This window comes from Labeo rohita, chromosome 9 (assembly GCF_022985175.1).
Source record: "Labeo rohita strain BAU-BD-2019 chromosome 9, IGBB_LRoh.1.0, whole genome shotgun sequence".
NCBI lineage: Eukaryota > Metazoa > Chordata > Actinopteri > Cypriniformes > Cyprinidae > Labeo > Labeo rohita.
This window is the reverse complement of record NC_066877.1, coordinates 13,336,552-13,349,535: the sequence shown is the minus strand read 5'-3', so window position 1 is coordinate 13,349,535 and position 12,984 is coordinate 13,336,552. Positions and strand designations below refer to the sequence as shown.

At 37.5% G+C, this 12,984-nt stretch overlaps 1 protein-coding gene across 1 annotated transcript in view; it reads right to left on the bottom strand.

Annotated features, from left to right (window-relative positions):
• The window catches only part of thsd7ba (thrombospondin, type I, domain containing 7Ba), a 245,242-nt gene that overhangs the window by 4,488 nt on the left and 227,770 nt on the right, over nt 1-12,984 (bottom strand). Inside the window, 5 exon segments of the mRNA XM_051118747.1 lie at nt 607-799; nt 2,665-2,747; nt 6,335-6,430; nt 7,968-8,141; nt 11,074-11,248. Coding sequence (XP_050974704.1) covers nt 607-799; nt 2,665-2,747; nt 6,335-6,430; nt 7,968-8,141; nt 11,074-11,248 — 721 coding nt within the window.

Below are 12,984 nucleotides of genomic sequence, written 5' to 3'. Positions count from 1 at the left end.
AAATGTCTTTTCTATCAATCTAACATTGTTGAATAACAGTTTTCATTAAAAAAAAAAATATCTTACTGACCCCAACCTTATGAACGGTAGTGTGTGTGTTTATTATATAATCCAAAATATAATAAGGAAAAAAAATCTAAATGGCATTTATAATATAATATAATATAATATAATATAATATATATTCCAGACAGATGTGTCCTTGTAAAGTATTGATAATTTGTTCTGCATATAAAAGTTCTGGTTAGTCTCTGAATTTTGTCTCTCCATCTGGAGGCTGAAACCCACACCTACTGGTAACCTGACAGCACACAGTTGTTGTACCACAGGCCCGCTAAATTCACTTCTAATCAGAAATGGCCTCCAGCCAGCAATAAAGCAACTCTGTCTGTCAAGTTATGGGCAATACAAATCAAGCTGTTATGAGACTCTGTCCACTGCAGCTTTTCTCATAGCTCCAATAGGGTATAAACACTGAGGCATTAAACAGAGTTCTACATCAGCCTCTATCTGGAGTCTCATAAAGGCGTCCAGCGTTTCTGCTATAACTCAAAGCCACACTCCGCTGGCCCACATCAGCCCGGGCTTCATCTGCATTTCAAATACCTGGGCCGAGCGGCTGCAGGGACCACTCGCCGAAGAAGTCCTGGATCTGAGTGGTGCCTGGTTTTAATCTTCCCGAGCTGGTCTTCACATCTGCCTTCTTGTTGTCAGCACCTGGGGTCTTGGTGCAGTAATCCAGGAATCCATGTGTGGTCATCACTTCAGTGTAGCCCTTCTCACAACCGCACACACCACTCTGAAAGTGACACATAATCGCTGAGGGCCATGCTCAGATGCCGCAGAACCACACAAAAAATACTTTATGTTTAAAAGAGTAGTTCACTTCCAGAACAAAAGTTTACAGATAATGTACTCACCCCCTTGTCATTTAAGATGTTCATGTCTTTCTTTCTTCAGTCGTAAAGAAATTCTGTTTTTTGAGGAAAACATTTCAGGATTTCTCTCCATGTAATGGGTATCTATAGTGCCCCCGAGTTTGAATTTCCAAAATGCAGCTTCAAATGGCTCTAAACGATCCCAGTCAAGAAAGAAGGATCTTCGGTTATTTTCTAAAAAATGTACAATTTATATACTTTTTAACTGCAAACGCTAGGTCTAGCTCTGCGTGAATTGTGTGTATTCTGGCACAAGACAGTTAGGGTATGTTGAAAAACACCCATCTCATTTTATCCTCCAACTGAAAAATTGTCCTACATCGCTGCAGAAGTACCGACCCAGTGTTTACAAAGTGAACACCAGAGACGATCAAACGCCCTTTACAAAAAAAAGGTAGAACAGAGACGTAGGAAGATTTTAAGGTTGGAGGAGAAAATGAGATGGGAGTTTTTCGACATACCCTAACTGTCACAAACAGGAATACGAGTTCATGCATAGCTATACCAAGACGAGCGTTTGCGGTTAAATAGTATATAAACTGTAAATTTTTTAGAAAATAACAGATCGTTTTGCTAGATAAGACCCTTCTTCCTCGGCTGGGATTATTTAGAGCCCTTTGAAGCTGCATTTAAACTACATTTAGGAAGTTCAAACTCGGGGACACCATAGATATCCATTATACGGAGAAATCCTAAAATGTTTTTTTAAAAAAACTTATTTATGACTGAATAAAGAAAGACAAACATCTTGGATGACAAGGGGGTGAGTACATTATCTGTAAATTTTCGTTCTGGATGTGAACTATTCCTTTAACTTGAGATCAAACAACAGTACTAACGATGATTAGCACAAAAACTCATAAAACTCATAAAAAAGCAAAAAATCTGGGTAAAAAATCTCAGGTTTAATAGTAGCCAGAAGACATAAACAATATGGGTAATGGTTATAGTGTGGAAACACAACAACAATAACAGTAAAACGACTGAAAAAATTATGAAAACTTTATAGCTCAAATCTTATACAGAAGTTTAACATACGAAGAGTTCAGATGCAAAACCAGCTAAAAGCCATCTCGGTCAAAAATGAGATAATTATACTGAGTGAATGCTCTTGACACATATTATATGTCCATCAAATATTTTTTCTTCAAACTCGCTAAAATACCAGCCTCAGCCCAATCAGAAGTACCAGTACTTGCATAGAAGTCTATACATCTGAGCCTGATAAAAACGCATTTTTTAAAGAAAGACGTCAGATGGATCAAAAATTGGTCCCATTCACTTCCCTTGTACGTTCCACACTTAACCTCCACAAGGGACGAGTTGAATTTATTTGCGGCAATGAACATTATGCCACAAATGCTGTCGATTAAACTTCTGTTGAACCCGGAATATTCCTTCAAGACAAAATCTATATTTTTATCAGTACTCATATTCAGGTTGCATGGAGTGCATTGCATGTAGTTGCATTAAATGCACTGCAAGTGGCAGTCAATGTACAGTTTTGTGTTTAATATTTTTGTCCTCTATTCAAAGCAATTATGCAAATTTTACACATGCCTGAAATGCCTCCCTTTATGATTTCACTAATTGCAAGCTATTAAATACAAACTACATGACATAAGATGGATTTGTTTCTTATTATTATTTTGTCTTATTTACATGGTGGTTTAATGTGAAAACATACAGGATGAAATCTTTGCACACAGGAGGACATTGTGTTTACCTGCTTGCAGTGGGAGAAGGGTTTGGTGCAGGGAGGGTGACAGTGCCGCACAGTGGTTGGCCGGTTCTGTGGAAAGCAGCCCCCTTCCAACAGGAAACAACAGAGGTAATTATTGCTATTTCCCTATTGATAGCTAGATAAAAGTGCTGTCACACCTGATTAATGGCTTAAAGGACCCATCACAGCTTCTGATCAATCAGTGAAGATTGTAATTTTGGAATAGAAAATTACATGTCAAAACACCAGAGACTAATACCCTGAGTTCAGGCATTTCTCAAGCAGAAGAGATTACCTCTCACAGCTTATATTTGTCTGAGACGATGCCGTACTCAGATAAGATCACCTTTCTCTGTTATTTACACTGCACTTCGCGCAACCCGAAAGCCTTCGTTCTCGCTCTAAATGCTCAAGCGAAAGCTTGCCATCTGGAGCGTGTTCATTTTGCCACAATCAAACAATGTTCTATAACATTTATATTGTTCGCTTTCAGACGAGCGCTAGTTTATTGATGATGTCTGCGGAAATAGAGGGTGAGAATAGGGAAAATGTTGAATGTGCTATTAAACTGTCCTCGACGAGGTCTGCCAAATTCAAACCACAAATTTTCAGCCTGCCGTCCTATGTTTAGGGTTAAAGGGATAATTCACCCAAAAATGAAAATCCTGTCATTATTTACTCACCCTTGTGTCGTTTCAAACCTGTACGCTGTTATTTTCTCACTAGAATATAAAGGCAGAATGTATCTTACCTTTCTCATTCCACAAGAGTTCATAGTGGCTGTCAAGCTCCACAGAAGAGCATAACAGCACAATAAAAGTGGACCATGCGACTTGTCTTCAAGTCTTCAAGGCCATATGTAACTTAATACACTACCATTCAAAAGTTTGGGGCTACTATGTTTTTCGCTGGCACTTTTTAATGATTTTGAAACAAGTCTCTTATAGCATGCACACCAAGGCTGCATTTGTTTTAACAAAAGTAAAACATAATATTATGAAATACTGATGTCACACCCCTGTGGACTGTTTATGTTGGTTTCTCCTTCTTGTGCCCATATTTGGTTCTTCCTGCCCTCATTGTGTCCTGATTAGTTAACTCATTTCACCTGTTTGTGTATCATTAGCCACCCTTTATAAGTTGTTTCAGTTCTATTCTTTGTGTCCCCCGGGCTCACTCGTCCCTCCTGCTCCGCCTTGGTCGGTCGCCGTCCCGCCATCGCCTCAGGACTCCACTCCTCCAGCTGCGCCTCGTCGCTCCGTTGCACCGGCTCCGTTGGGGTCCTCCTTCCCTCCAGCTCCGCCTCAGTCCTCTGTCGCTCTGGCTCCGCCGTGGACCTCTGGATCTCCGCCTCGGTCGCCTGAGCCTTGGACTCTGCCTTGGCCCTCCGGATCCTCTGTGTCACCTGGACTTGTTGGCTCTCCGTCTCCGCCTCAGGCTCCACCTCCACCTGGTCTGCCCCCTGGAGTCGTCAGCCCTTCCTCCATCATGGCTCCTCCGTGGGCCGCCATCATAGCTGTGGCCTTGGTCTCGCCTGGCTCCTCCTGCTCCGGGTCCCTTCTGTCTCCACCCTGGCTCCTTCCTCCGTCTGATCCGCCCTGGACACTTCTGTCTCCAACGTGGCTCCTCCCTCCGTCGTCACCACCCTGGACTTTGTTTGTTGTCCTCCTCCCAGGAGTCCGTCCTCTGCCAAAGCCTCCTCCTACATCGACTTTCTGTTGCCATCCCACGTCCACTCCTTTTGTTTTTGTTTTCGGCGCAAGGTCGCGCCTTCCGGAAAAGTCACACCCCTGTGGACTGTTTATGTTGGTTTCTCCCTCTTGTGCCCATATTTAGTTCTTCCTGCCCTCATTGTGTTCTAATTAGTTAGCTTGTTTCACCTGTTTGTGTATCATTAGCCATTGTTGTTTTATGTGTTTGCTTTGTGTCCAGTCTCGTCTATTTACACGTGTTTTGCTGCCTGTCTGTATCGTCATTGTGGATTATTATTAAAGATTTGTGGATTTCACCTTCATCCTTGTGCGAGTTTGTTCGTCTGACATGCGTTGTGACAGCTGAAGAGACAGTTTTCTATTTTAATATATTTTACAATGGAATTTATTCCTGTGATGGCAAAGCTAAATGATTTTGTTCTCAAGATACGTTTTTTATTATTATCATATGTTAAAACAACTGTGCTGTTTAATATTTAAACCGTAACACAGGATTCTTTGATGAATAGAACGTTTAAAAGAACAGCTATTATTTGATACAAATATTCTGTAACATTAAGGCCCAGTTACACAGACAGGGCTAAACTAAGCCAGGATTAGGCCATTCTTCAACTGGGACATTTAAGTAATTTTTATAAATGTGCTTTAGAAAAAAAACCTTACTGGAGTGCATCTAAAGACAAAACAAAGGCACTGATATATTTTAAGATCAATCAGTGCAAGTTTCTTTCTGTTGAAACAGTACAGACTTACATTTTAGTCTAGGACTAGGCTTAAGCCTTGTTTGTGAAACCAGGGGGAAAAGTCTGCCACTTTTGATCAATGTAATATATATTTGCTGAATTAAAGTATTAATTCCTTTAATTCCTACACTCTGAAAAATGCTGGGTTAAAAACAACTTAGTGCTGGGTGAAATATGGACAAACCCAGCAACTGGGCTGTTCTGACCCATTGGCTGGGTTAAATGTTTAGTAACCCAACCGCTGGGTCAAAACAACCCAATCGCTGTTTTTGTCCATATTTTACCCAGTGCTGGGTTGTATTTAGACAATTACTTGCAGAATATTGTGTTATGACTTACGTTATTACATCCTGCGCAATTCGAAAACTGATACTTTTGAACGCTGTCATCACATATTCAGCTTCATATGCATGAGTTTTCTAATTCAGTAGGTTTGCTCGATAACTCATGCAATACGGCATTGCACTTGAGTGATAAAAAGCTCCGGTACGAACCCTGTGAAACTACGGTTTGACAAAACAGCTCAAATCTGCATAAGGATGTTAAAATAGCATGGCTGCATCAACAAATTAGGTTTTATATCACTTTTGCATTTGTTAACACTATCAGGTAGGTTTAGGGTTTGGTTTGGTGTAGGGGATATTTCCAACACGATAGAGCATTAACCTTTAGCGACACTACCTGGATATTTGAATTCTGAACAGCCACAATACGTACCTCAAGCAGCGTAATACAAACGCAGCAATACGTGCCTGTACCAACATAATAAAAATGTGCCATTGTCACGTATTGAATGTGTGTTTCAGCACCGCTCTCTGGACATTTGACTTTGAAACTGCTGCGAAACGTGCAGTAAGGTACGTAATTACAGTGTTGCAGAAATGTATATAGAGGCATGTATTTACACGAGCCTGTGTTGTGGATTACAGTGCATGACTTTCTTTCCATTTCTCTTTTCCTACTTTTTTCTTCTGAGTTCTCTCTAAAGTCTCTGGTCACTATGAACTTCACAAGAAGGTTGTTCAGAAAGTCTCCTTTGTGTTCCGCTGTAAAAATAACAGCACGCAGGTTTAAAACGACATGAGGGCGGGTAAATGATGACAGGATTTTCATTGTGGATTCATGTGGAGTCGACAGGTCTTTTGATTATCTTTCTGTAAGGAAAGTCAGTGCAGAATATTTGTCAATCTCTCAGTCTCAATGTAAGCGGTGGGCTACCTGTCACATTGACCCCATCAGACCGCTGGCACCACACTGATCTTTCGTTGTCATTCCATGCACTGGTCCTCCACTCGTAACTGTGACATTTCCCTCCTGCAGTGCCATAGAGTGAGAGAGACGCTCATTAGGTTTGCACTGGGCAGTCAGGTGTGATAATAGCTCAATGCAGACATTATATACCGATCCTTCAGAAATCATTCAAATATGCTGATTTTTGTGGAAACTATTTTTTTTGTGATATATTTTTTTTTTAGAAATCTTTTATTAAACATATTTCAGAAATCTTTTGTAATATTTTGACATATAATATTATGTCTTTACTTTTATCAAATTTGATACATTTAATGGATCACTGCTCAATAAAAGTATTAATTTCTTTAATTAAATACTTTTCCTTAATTAATGCCCCCAAGATATAGTTCATCTGTGTATGAATGCATAACTACTTGCAAAAAACCTACTTCAATATTTTATTGGTTCGATCAATATTGGAAATTACTCTCACAGACCTCCACTGGATTTGCAGGCTTTGTTCACACTCAAATTCAATTTAGTTTTAAAATCCGATGTTTGGGACTGACTGTCTGCTCTGTCATTTCGTAAATTATGAAATGCGATTCATTTGCTTAGACAGTCTGTCTGAACATCTCTGGTGTATCTTGCTGGTTGTTATAGCAATGACGTAGGCGTCAGCAAGATGCCAAGAGACTTTCTGATACAGAAGTGAGAGTCGCGGGAAGACTTTCTATCACAACATCTTTGTTGTAGTGATGAACTTACAAGGTGCATGAGACAGAGACATTTTATACATTCATGCATATACTGTGTCCAAAGCTGCTGACTTGTTCACTAATTCACTACAAATTACTGTACACTGTGAAAGTCACACAGTTAAATGAATGGAAATCAGTGTACTCAGGCACAGACGATACTGTACACATTGAATGATGTTATTTACACGTCATTTTCCAAAAGACAAAAAAAAAGTTGTTATTACACTCAAACTGCACACATTAAAAATGGTTTTCTTTTAAATCAGATTTGAAACTATGAAAAACTAATTTCAGGCTTTGGTAAATAGCAATTATGAGATAATTAGTCCTAATTATGCCATAAAAAGCTTAAACTTTATCATCTAAAACTAATTTTAAAGGTCAAATATGACTGACATATAATATTTATCAGAAATAGACTTCCATAAAAAGCACAGTATATAATTCTATACTGTATACTGTATATATACCCTGGACCACAAAACCAGTCGTAAGTAGCACAGGTATATTTGTAGTAATAGCCAACAATACATTGTATGGCTCAAAATTATCAATTTTTCTTTTATGCCAAAAATCATTAGGATATTAAGTAAAGATCATGTTCCATGAAGATATTCTGTAAATTTCCTACTGTAAATACATCAAAACTTAATTTTTGATTAGTAATACGCATTGCTAAGTACTTCATTTGGACAACTTTAAAGGCAAATTTTTGCACCCTCAGATTTTCAAATAGTTGTATCTCGGCCAATTAGTGTCCAATCCTAACAAACCATAGATCAGTGGAAAGCTTATTTATTGACCCTTATGACAGATTTTGTGGTCCACGTAGACATATTATATTTCACCGCTTCTACCTTTACATGGACGCGTCTCAAAGACTTGGTGAGGGCAGCTGTCCTGATTCTCCAGCACTTGTATGACCACAGCCTGCGAGCGTGCCTGACGGCCCACCGTCTCAAAACTACGGCCCTCCAGACACGTCAGCTGACAGGAACTCCACTGTGACCACTCTGTGAGGTGACAGTCTCCTGTAGATGACAAATCACATATCAAAACTTCAGTTCTATAGTTTAAATGAACACCACAATGATTTAATACTTAGCAAGGAACTCTAACAGTCCAGATAGCAAGTACAAAGAAAGAAGGAAAGCTGTCCATCTTTTTCTGCTTTACATTACCGGTTTCTGGTGTTTTTATTCAAATTAACATATTTTCAGAGCTAATAATATAACGTTAAACCTAAATGGTTTTAAAAAGCACACAGCGCCATAGTTTCAATACTTTCCAGTGTCGCAAACATAGTCTTTTTGACTCACCTGTCATATAGTTCAATGAGTGGGAAGATGACATAAAGCGACATGAGGTTAGCTGCATTAAAAAAAGATGAGGGCACATTTATATACAGCTCTCGATCAGGGTGAAGTTTACAGGATTTTGTCCACAAATTTATAAGAGTACACATTATTTTGACGCACTGTTTCAGTCTTTTACATAGTATTTTAACTTAAGCACTGCAAATTATGCTTGTTTTTTTGTTGTAGTTTATGCAAGGCATACAGCGGTTGGAAACGGACAGATTTGTTGGTACACAAAACAAATACTTTGCTGTGACAGCCAACAACAACACAGTTTAACCCTGTGCACATTGTTATATTTAGTTATATTTAAAAAGTTTCAATTTAATTTATTCAGTCAATCTTTTTCCCCCTTTTAACATGGATTTCTAAGGAGACTGGAACACGAGATCACCCAAACGGAACTTCTGGAATTCATCATGGTGCCCAATGGTCACTCAGGAATTCAAATTTGCTCAAGTATGAAAAGTATGAATACGGTATCTTATTTGAAGCATGTGTAAGTACAAGATTCTTTAGATATAGTGCCGCAACATAAAACAACAGATCTCTGTCGTATACTGCTAGTCAGTGTTGTTATTGTTAACTAAATCTAATGGTATTAAAAAATAATTCTCATTAATAAAAATGATTTCTAAAATAAATTAAAAATTGAACACTTAAACCAGTTTTCTTGGCATCTAAATGAAATACAAATAAAGCTAAACAGAATTTTTTTTTCTACGAAAACGACCAAAACACATTACAAAATTACTAGAACTAAGTAAAATAAAATGAAAGCTGAAAATTCAAAATATTAATAAATACTATAATAGTATAAAAATAATACTAGATTAGCAATGCTGCTATTAGAGCTGGGCAGTAACTGATTACATGTAATCTGAATTACGTGATCAGATTCCAAAAATCAAGCAACTTGTAATCAGAGTATATTACATTTTATGCTCATAATAAGATTACAGTTACTTTTTATGGATTACATGATTACATATGAACAGTTCAGATGCAAAAGCATTAGCATTTTTCTCAGGCTCCAATGTTTGTGTTCGATTATTTAACTTTAATGGCAATGAAAAGAACCTATTTATTACTGAACCTACACATAGGAGCCTGTAAAAAAAAAATGCTTAATTTTAGAAGAAAATTTCAAACGGCACTGAGACTTTTGCATCTGAACTCTTCATATTCACACTGTGGCAGTAAATCATTCATAATTTATTGATTCGCCCTAATTCTTCTTTTTCACATTTGCATGTTTACAGTTCAGTGTCACTTAATGGTCTCAGTGTATTGTTATATTTTTAGTGTTTAAGTGTTTAAATCATTTATTTGACATTTTTATGATATAATTAATTGTTAGTTTTATATCAACTCACAAACCCACTGCAGTTCTCACATTAAGCCCAGTCTGGCAAACCCAGCGTAATGCATTTCATGTTGTTGATATAAAAATGGAATATACTTTCTTTCTTTCTTTTTTTTTTATCAATATGTTATGTTAAATGGTAAGATTAAAACAAGTTAGATAAAACAAACTAAAATAATCGAAAAAGACCTAGATTATGTTACTAACTACAATTTACATCATGTATTCTGTAATCAGCAACAGACTAAAATTTGAAAGTAAATTATTACACTAAAAACTATACGGTTCATGTATTTAAACTTTGCATCTCTCTCTCGCTTCTTTCACATTTCATATTAAATTTACAAATACAGATGCAAACTTCAAATACTTCAGATTTCAGATTCAAACTAATAATATAATAGAAAAATAATAAAATGAAATGTAAAGTATGCACAACACAAACATGCATAAGTTGCATAAAAACTAAAAAACCCATCAATTTTTTTGTGCAGGCCACTGAGATTGATCTGATCCTCCTGTCACAGAACTAAAAGCATGACACAGTCTTCAGATACATTTAACGTTTCCTTAGCTGAAGGTCATACATCACTGGCCCTCTTAATCCCTCAGAGCAGAGGCCGATTCACAGCGACAGCCGCCCCCCACCTGCGCACTAGCACGAGCTCTTCAGCCATGACGTCCTTTTGATTCTGCAGCCAGGATGGCTATTAGAGACAATCTGTGCGCCCAGGCATCTCATTATCCATCATCTTCATGAAGCCAGTCTATTTTCATCCCTCACTGGAGCTGCCGAAACATATAATACAGCAATGCGCACCATATGCCACCCTCTCTAACTCGCTCATTTCTTTAGACTCGCTCTTTTTTTGTCTCTACCTTTCTAACATCTTTCTTCCCCTCTCCTCCCAGCATATGTTCATCCTTGAGAACATGGAGCACATTTATAAAATGAAGAGAGGCACAGAAGTAAGGCTAACACAAGTCAACGATAGCCTGGAGGTAAAATGTATTCACAGGTATAAAAAAAAAAAAAAAAGGAAAAAAAAAAAGTGGGGCACTGCTCGCAGACAAATTTTCATTTCACTGAACATGACAGATATTAATTCCAGTTCCACTCGTTGATCAACATCCTCCACTGGTTATGAAGCAATAAATCGTGTTAAATGAATCAAGAGCATCTGTGCACAAAAATGTAAACACAAGTAAAAGAATTGTTGCTCTGAATCACTATTATACCTGGACAGGGGACAAAACATGGCTGCTGCAGTTCTTGCTCGCTTTCTTTTCTCACGCGGTCTCCACACTTCTCGTCCTCTACTGTTTTCGAAGGGTAGGGGCTGTCTGGCCAGTCCGACCAGTGCACCACACACGTCAGGTTCCTCTCTCTCATGCCCTCTCCACATTCTGCCCCCTGCATGAAACCACAAGGCCGACTCATTAATCCGGAGGAGCTGTGAGCAGTGAGGCTGAGGAGCTTATTACAGTGACACTTTCTCTGAATGACTGACAGCTGAGAGTAAAACATGCTACGACATTTCTCATGAATTGTGCGACCTGATCATACAGCTGAAGTTTCAACTATCACAGCAAAAAATGTTAGCAGCATTTTTGTCTTATCTGCCAGTAAAAATATCCAAAAATCCTAAAAAGTCAAGCAATTCTGACTATACATACTCACATTTTTTTTCTTCTAAGAATTGCTTGATATTAACTCACAATTGAGAGGGGAAAAAAATCAGAGCTGTGAGATATAAACTAAATTTTTACTTTTTTTTAGAAAACATTTTGAATTCATACCTCACAATTGTGACTTTTTTCTCAGAAATGCAAGTTTATCTCTCACGATTCTGACTTTATAACATGCAACTGAGAGTTTATATTATGCAATTCTGAGAAAAAAAAAGTCAGAACTGAGAGATATAAATTCGCAATTGTGAGGAAAAAAGTCTGAATTGTATGATAAGAACAGTGGCGGAAATGGGCTTTCATAACTATCACGTTTTACTTGAAAATAAAGGGTGAGTAAATTATGACATTCTTTTCATTTTTGGGTGAACTATGACTTTAATGGCTTAAATTCTTGCATTTTGCCTAAAGGTACAGTTTGTCAGATTTTTATGTCAAAATACATTCTCTTAAAGGTAGGGTTGGGTATCGTTGGATATTCGATTCCGATTCTGCTTATAGATTCCGATTCTTAACGATTCGTAGTTGGATTCCAATAAGATAAAAAAAAAATAAAAAATCTGATAAATTTAAATTAAAAAGTGAAGCATTTAGATTTCAAACATATTTATTCTGTCTTTTTACTCAGTGCCCTGTTGCAGCTGAATAACATTTAGGACACTTAGGAGCATTTGCCTATGGTTTTAACAAAAAATACCACAGCAAAAACAACTAGACTAATAAATTAAATTTTATAAGACAAGTAAAGAGTCAGTAATAAGATAGGAACAAACAAATCAGTTAGCAATAGTATAAATAAAACAAAAGATTGAAATCAAAAATTTAAAAACACTACAGTTTTCTTTTCATAAATATTATATAAAATGTGAAAGCAGGAAACGTTAAGTGGAACTGAAATGCACGTCTTATCGAATACCTGGTTCTTGGAAATTTGAAGCCGGTTCTAAAATGGAACCGGTTCTCGATACCCAACCCTACTTAAAGGTGACATCGGATGCAAAATTCACTTTTACATGGTGTTTGCATATAAATATGTATTATAGCATTGTGTGGACACAACAAACCTACAATGATAAAAATCCATTCACTTGTTTTTTTAATCCCCAAAAAACCTAAACATACTCAATTATCAAGCTCTGCCCATGACCGCTGACGGAGTGTAGCTCATTATCATTTAAAGAGACATGCACTGAAATGGGTCGCTGTGAACAGAGCTGTTTCTGACAAGGTAAAAAGTAAGGTCTTTTTCAGACATTACATGAAGTCACTAAACAATCATACAAACTTGTGGAAAATTGGCATCCGATGTCCCCTTCAACCCAGTTTATTGTTCATTGATTAGTGTTAGTTTGCACTTCATAGGTTTATCTCCCCCCAAAAACACTGAGCCTTTTAAAGTGGTTCACTCAGATCCCTTTACAACTTAGTCAATAGTGAGAATATGGGGCATGGATACTGCTG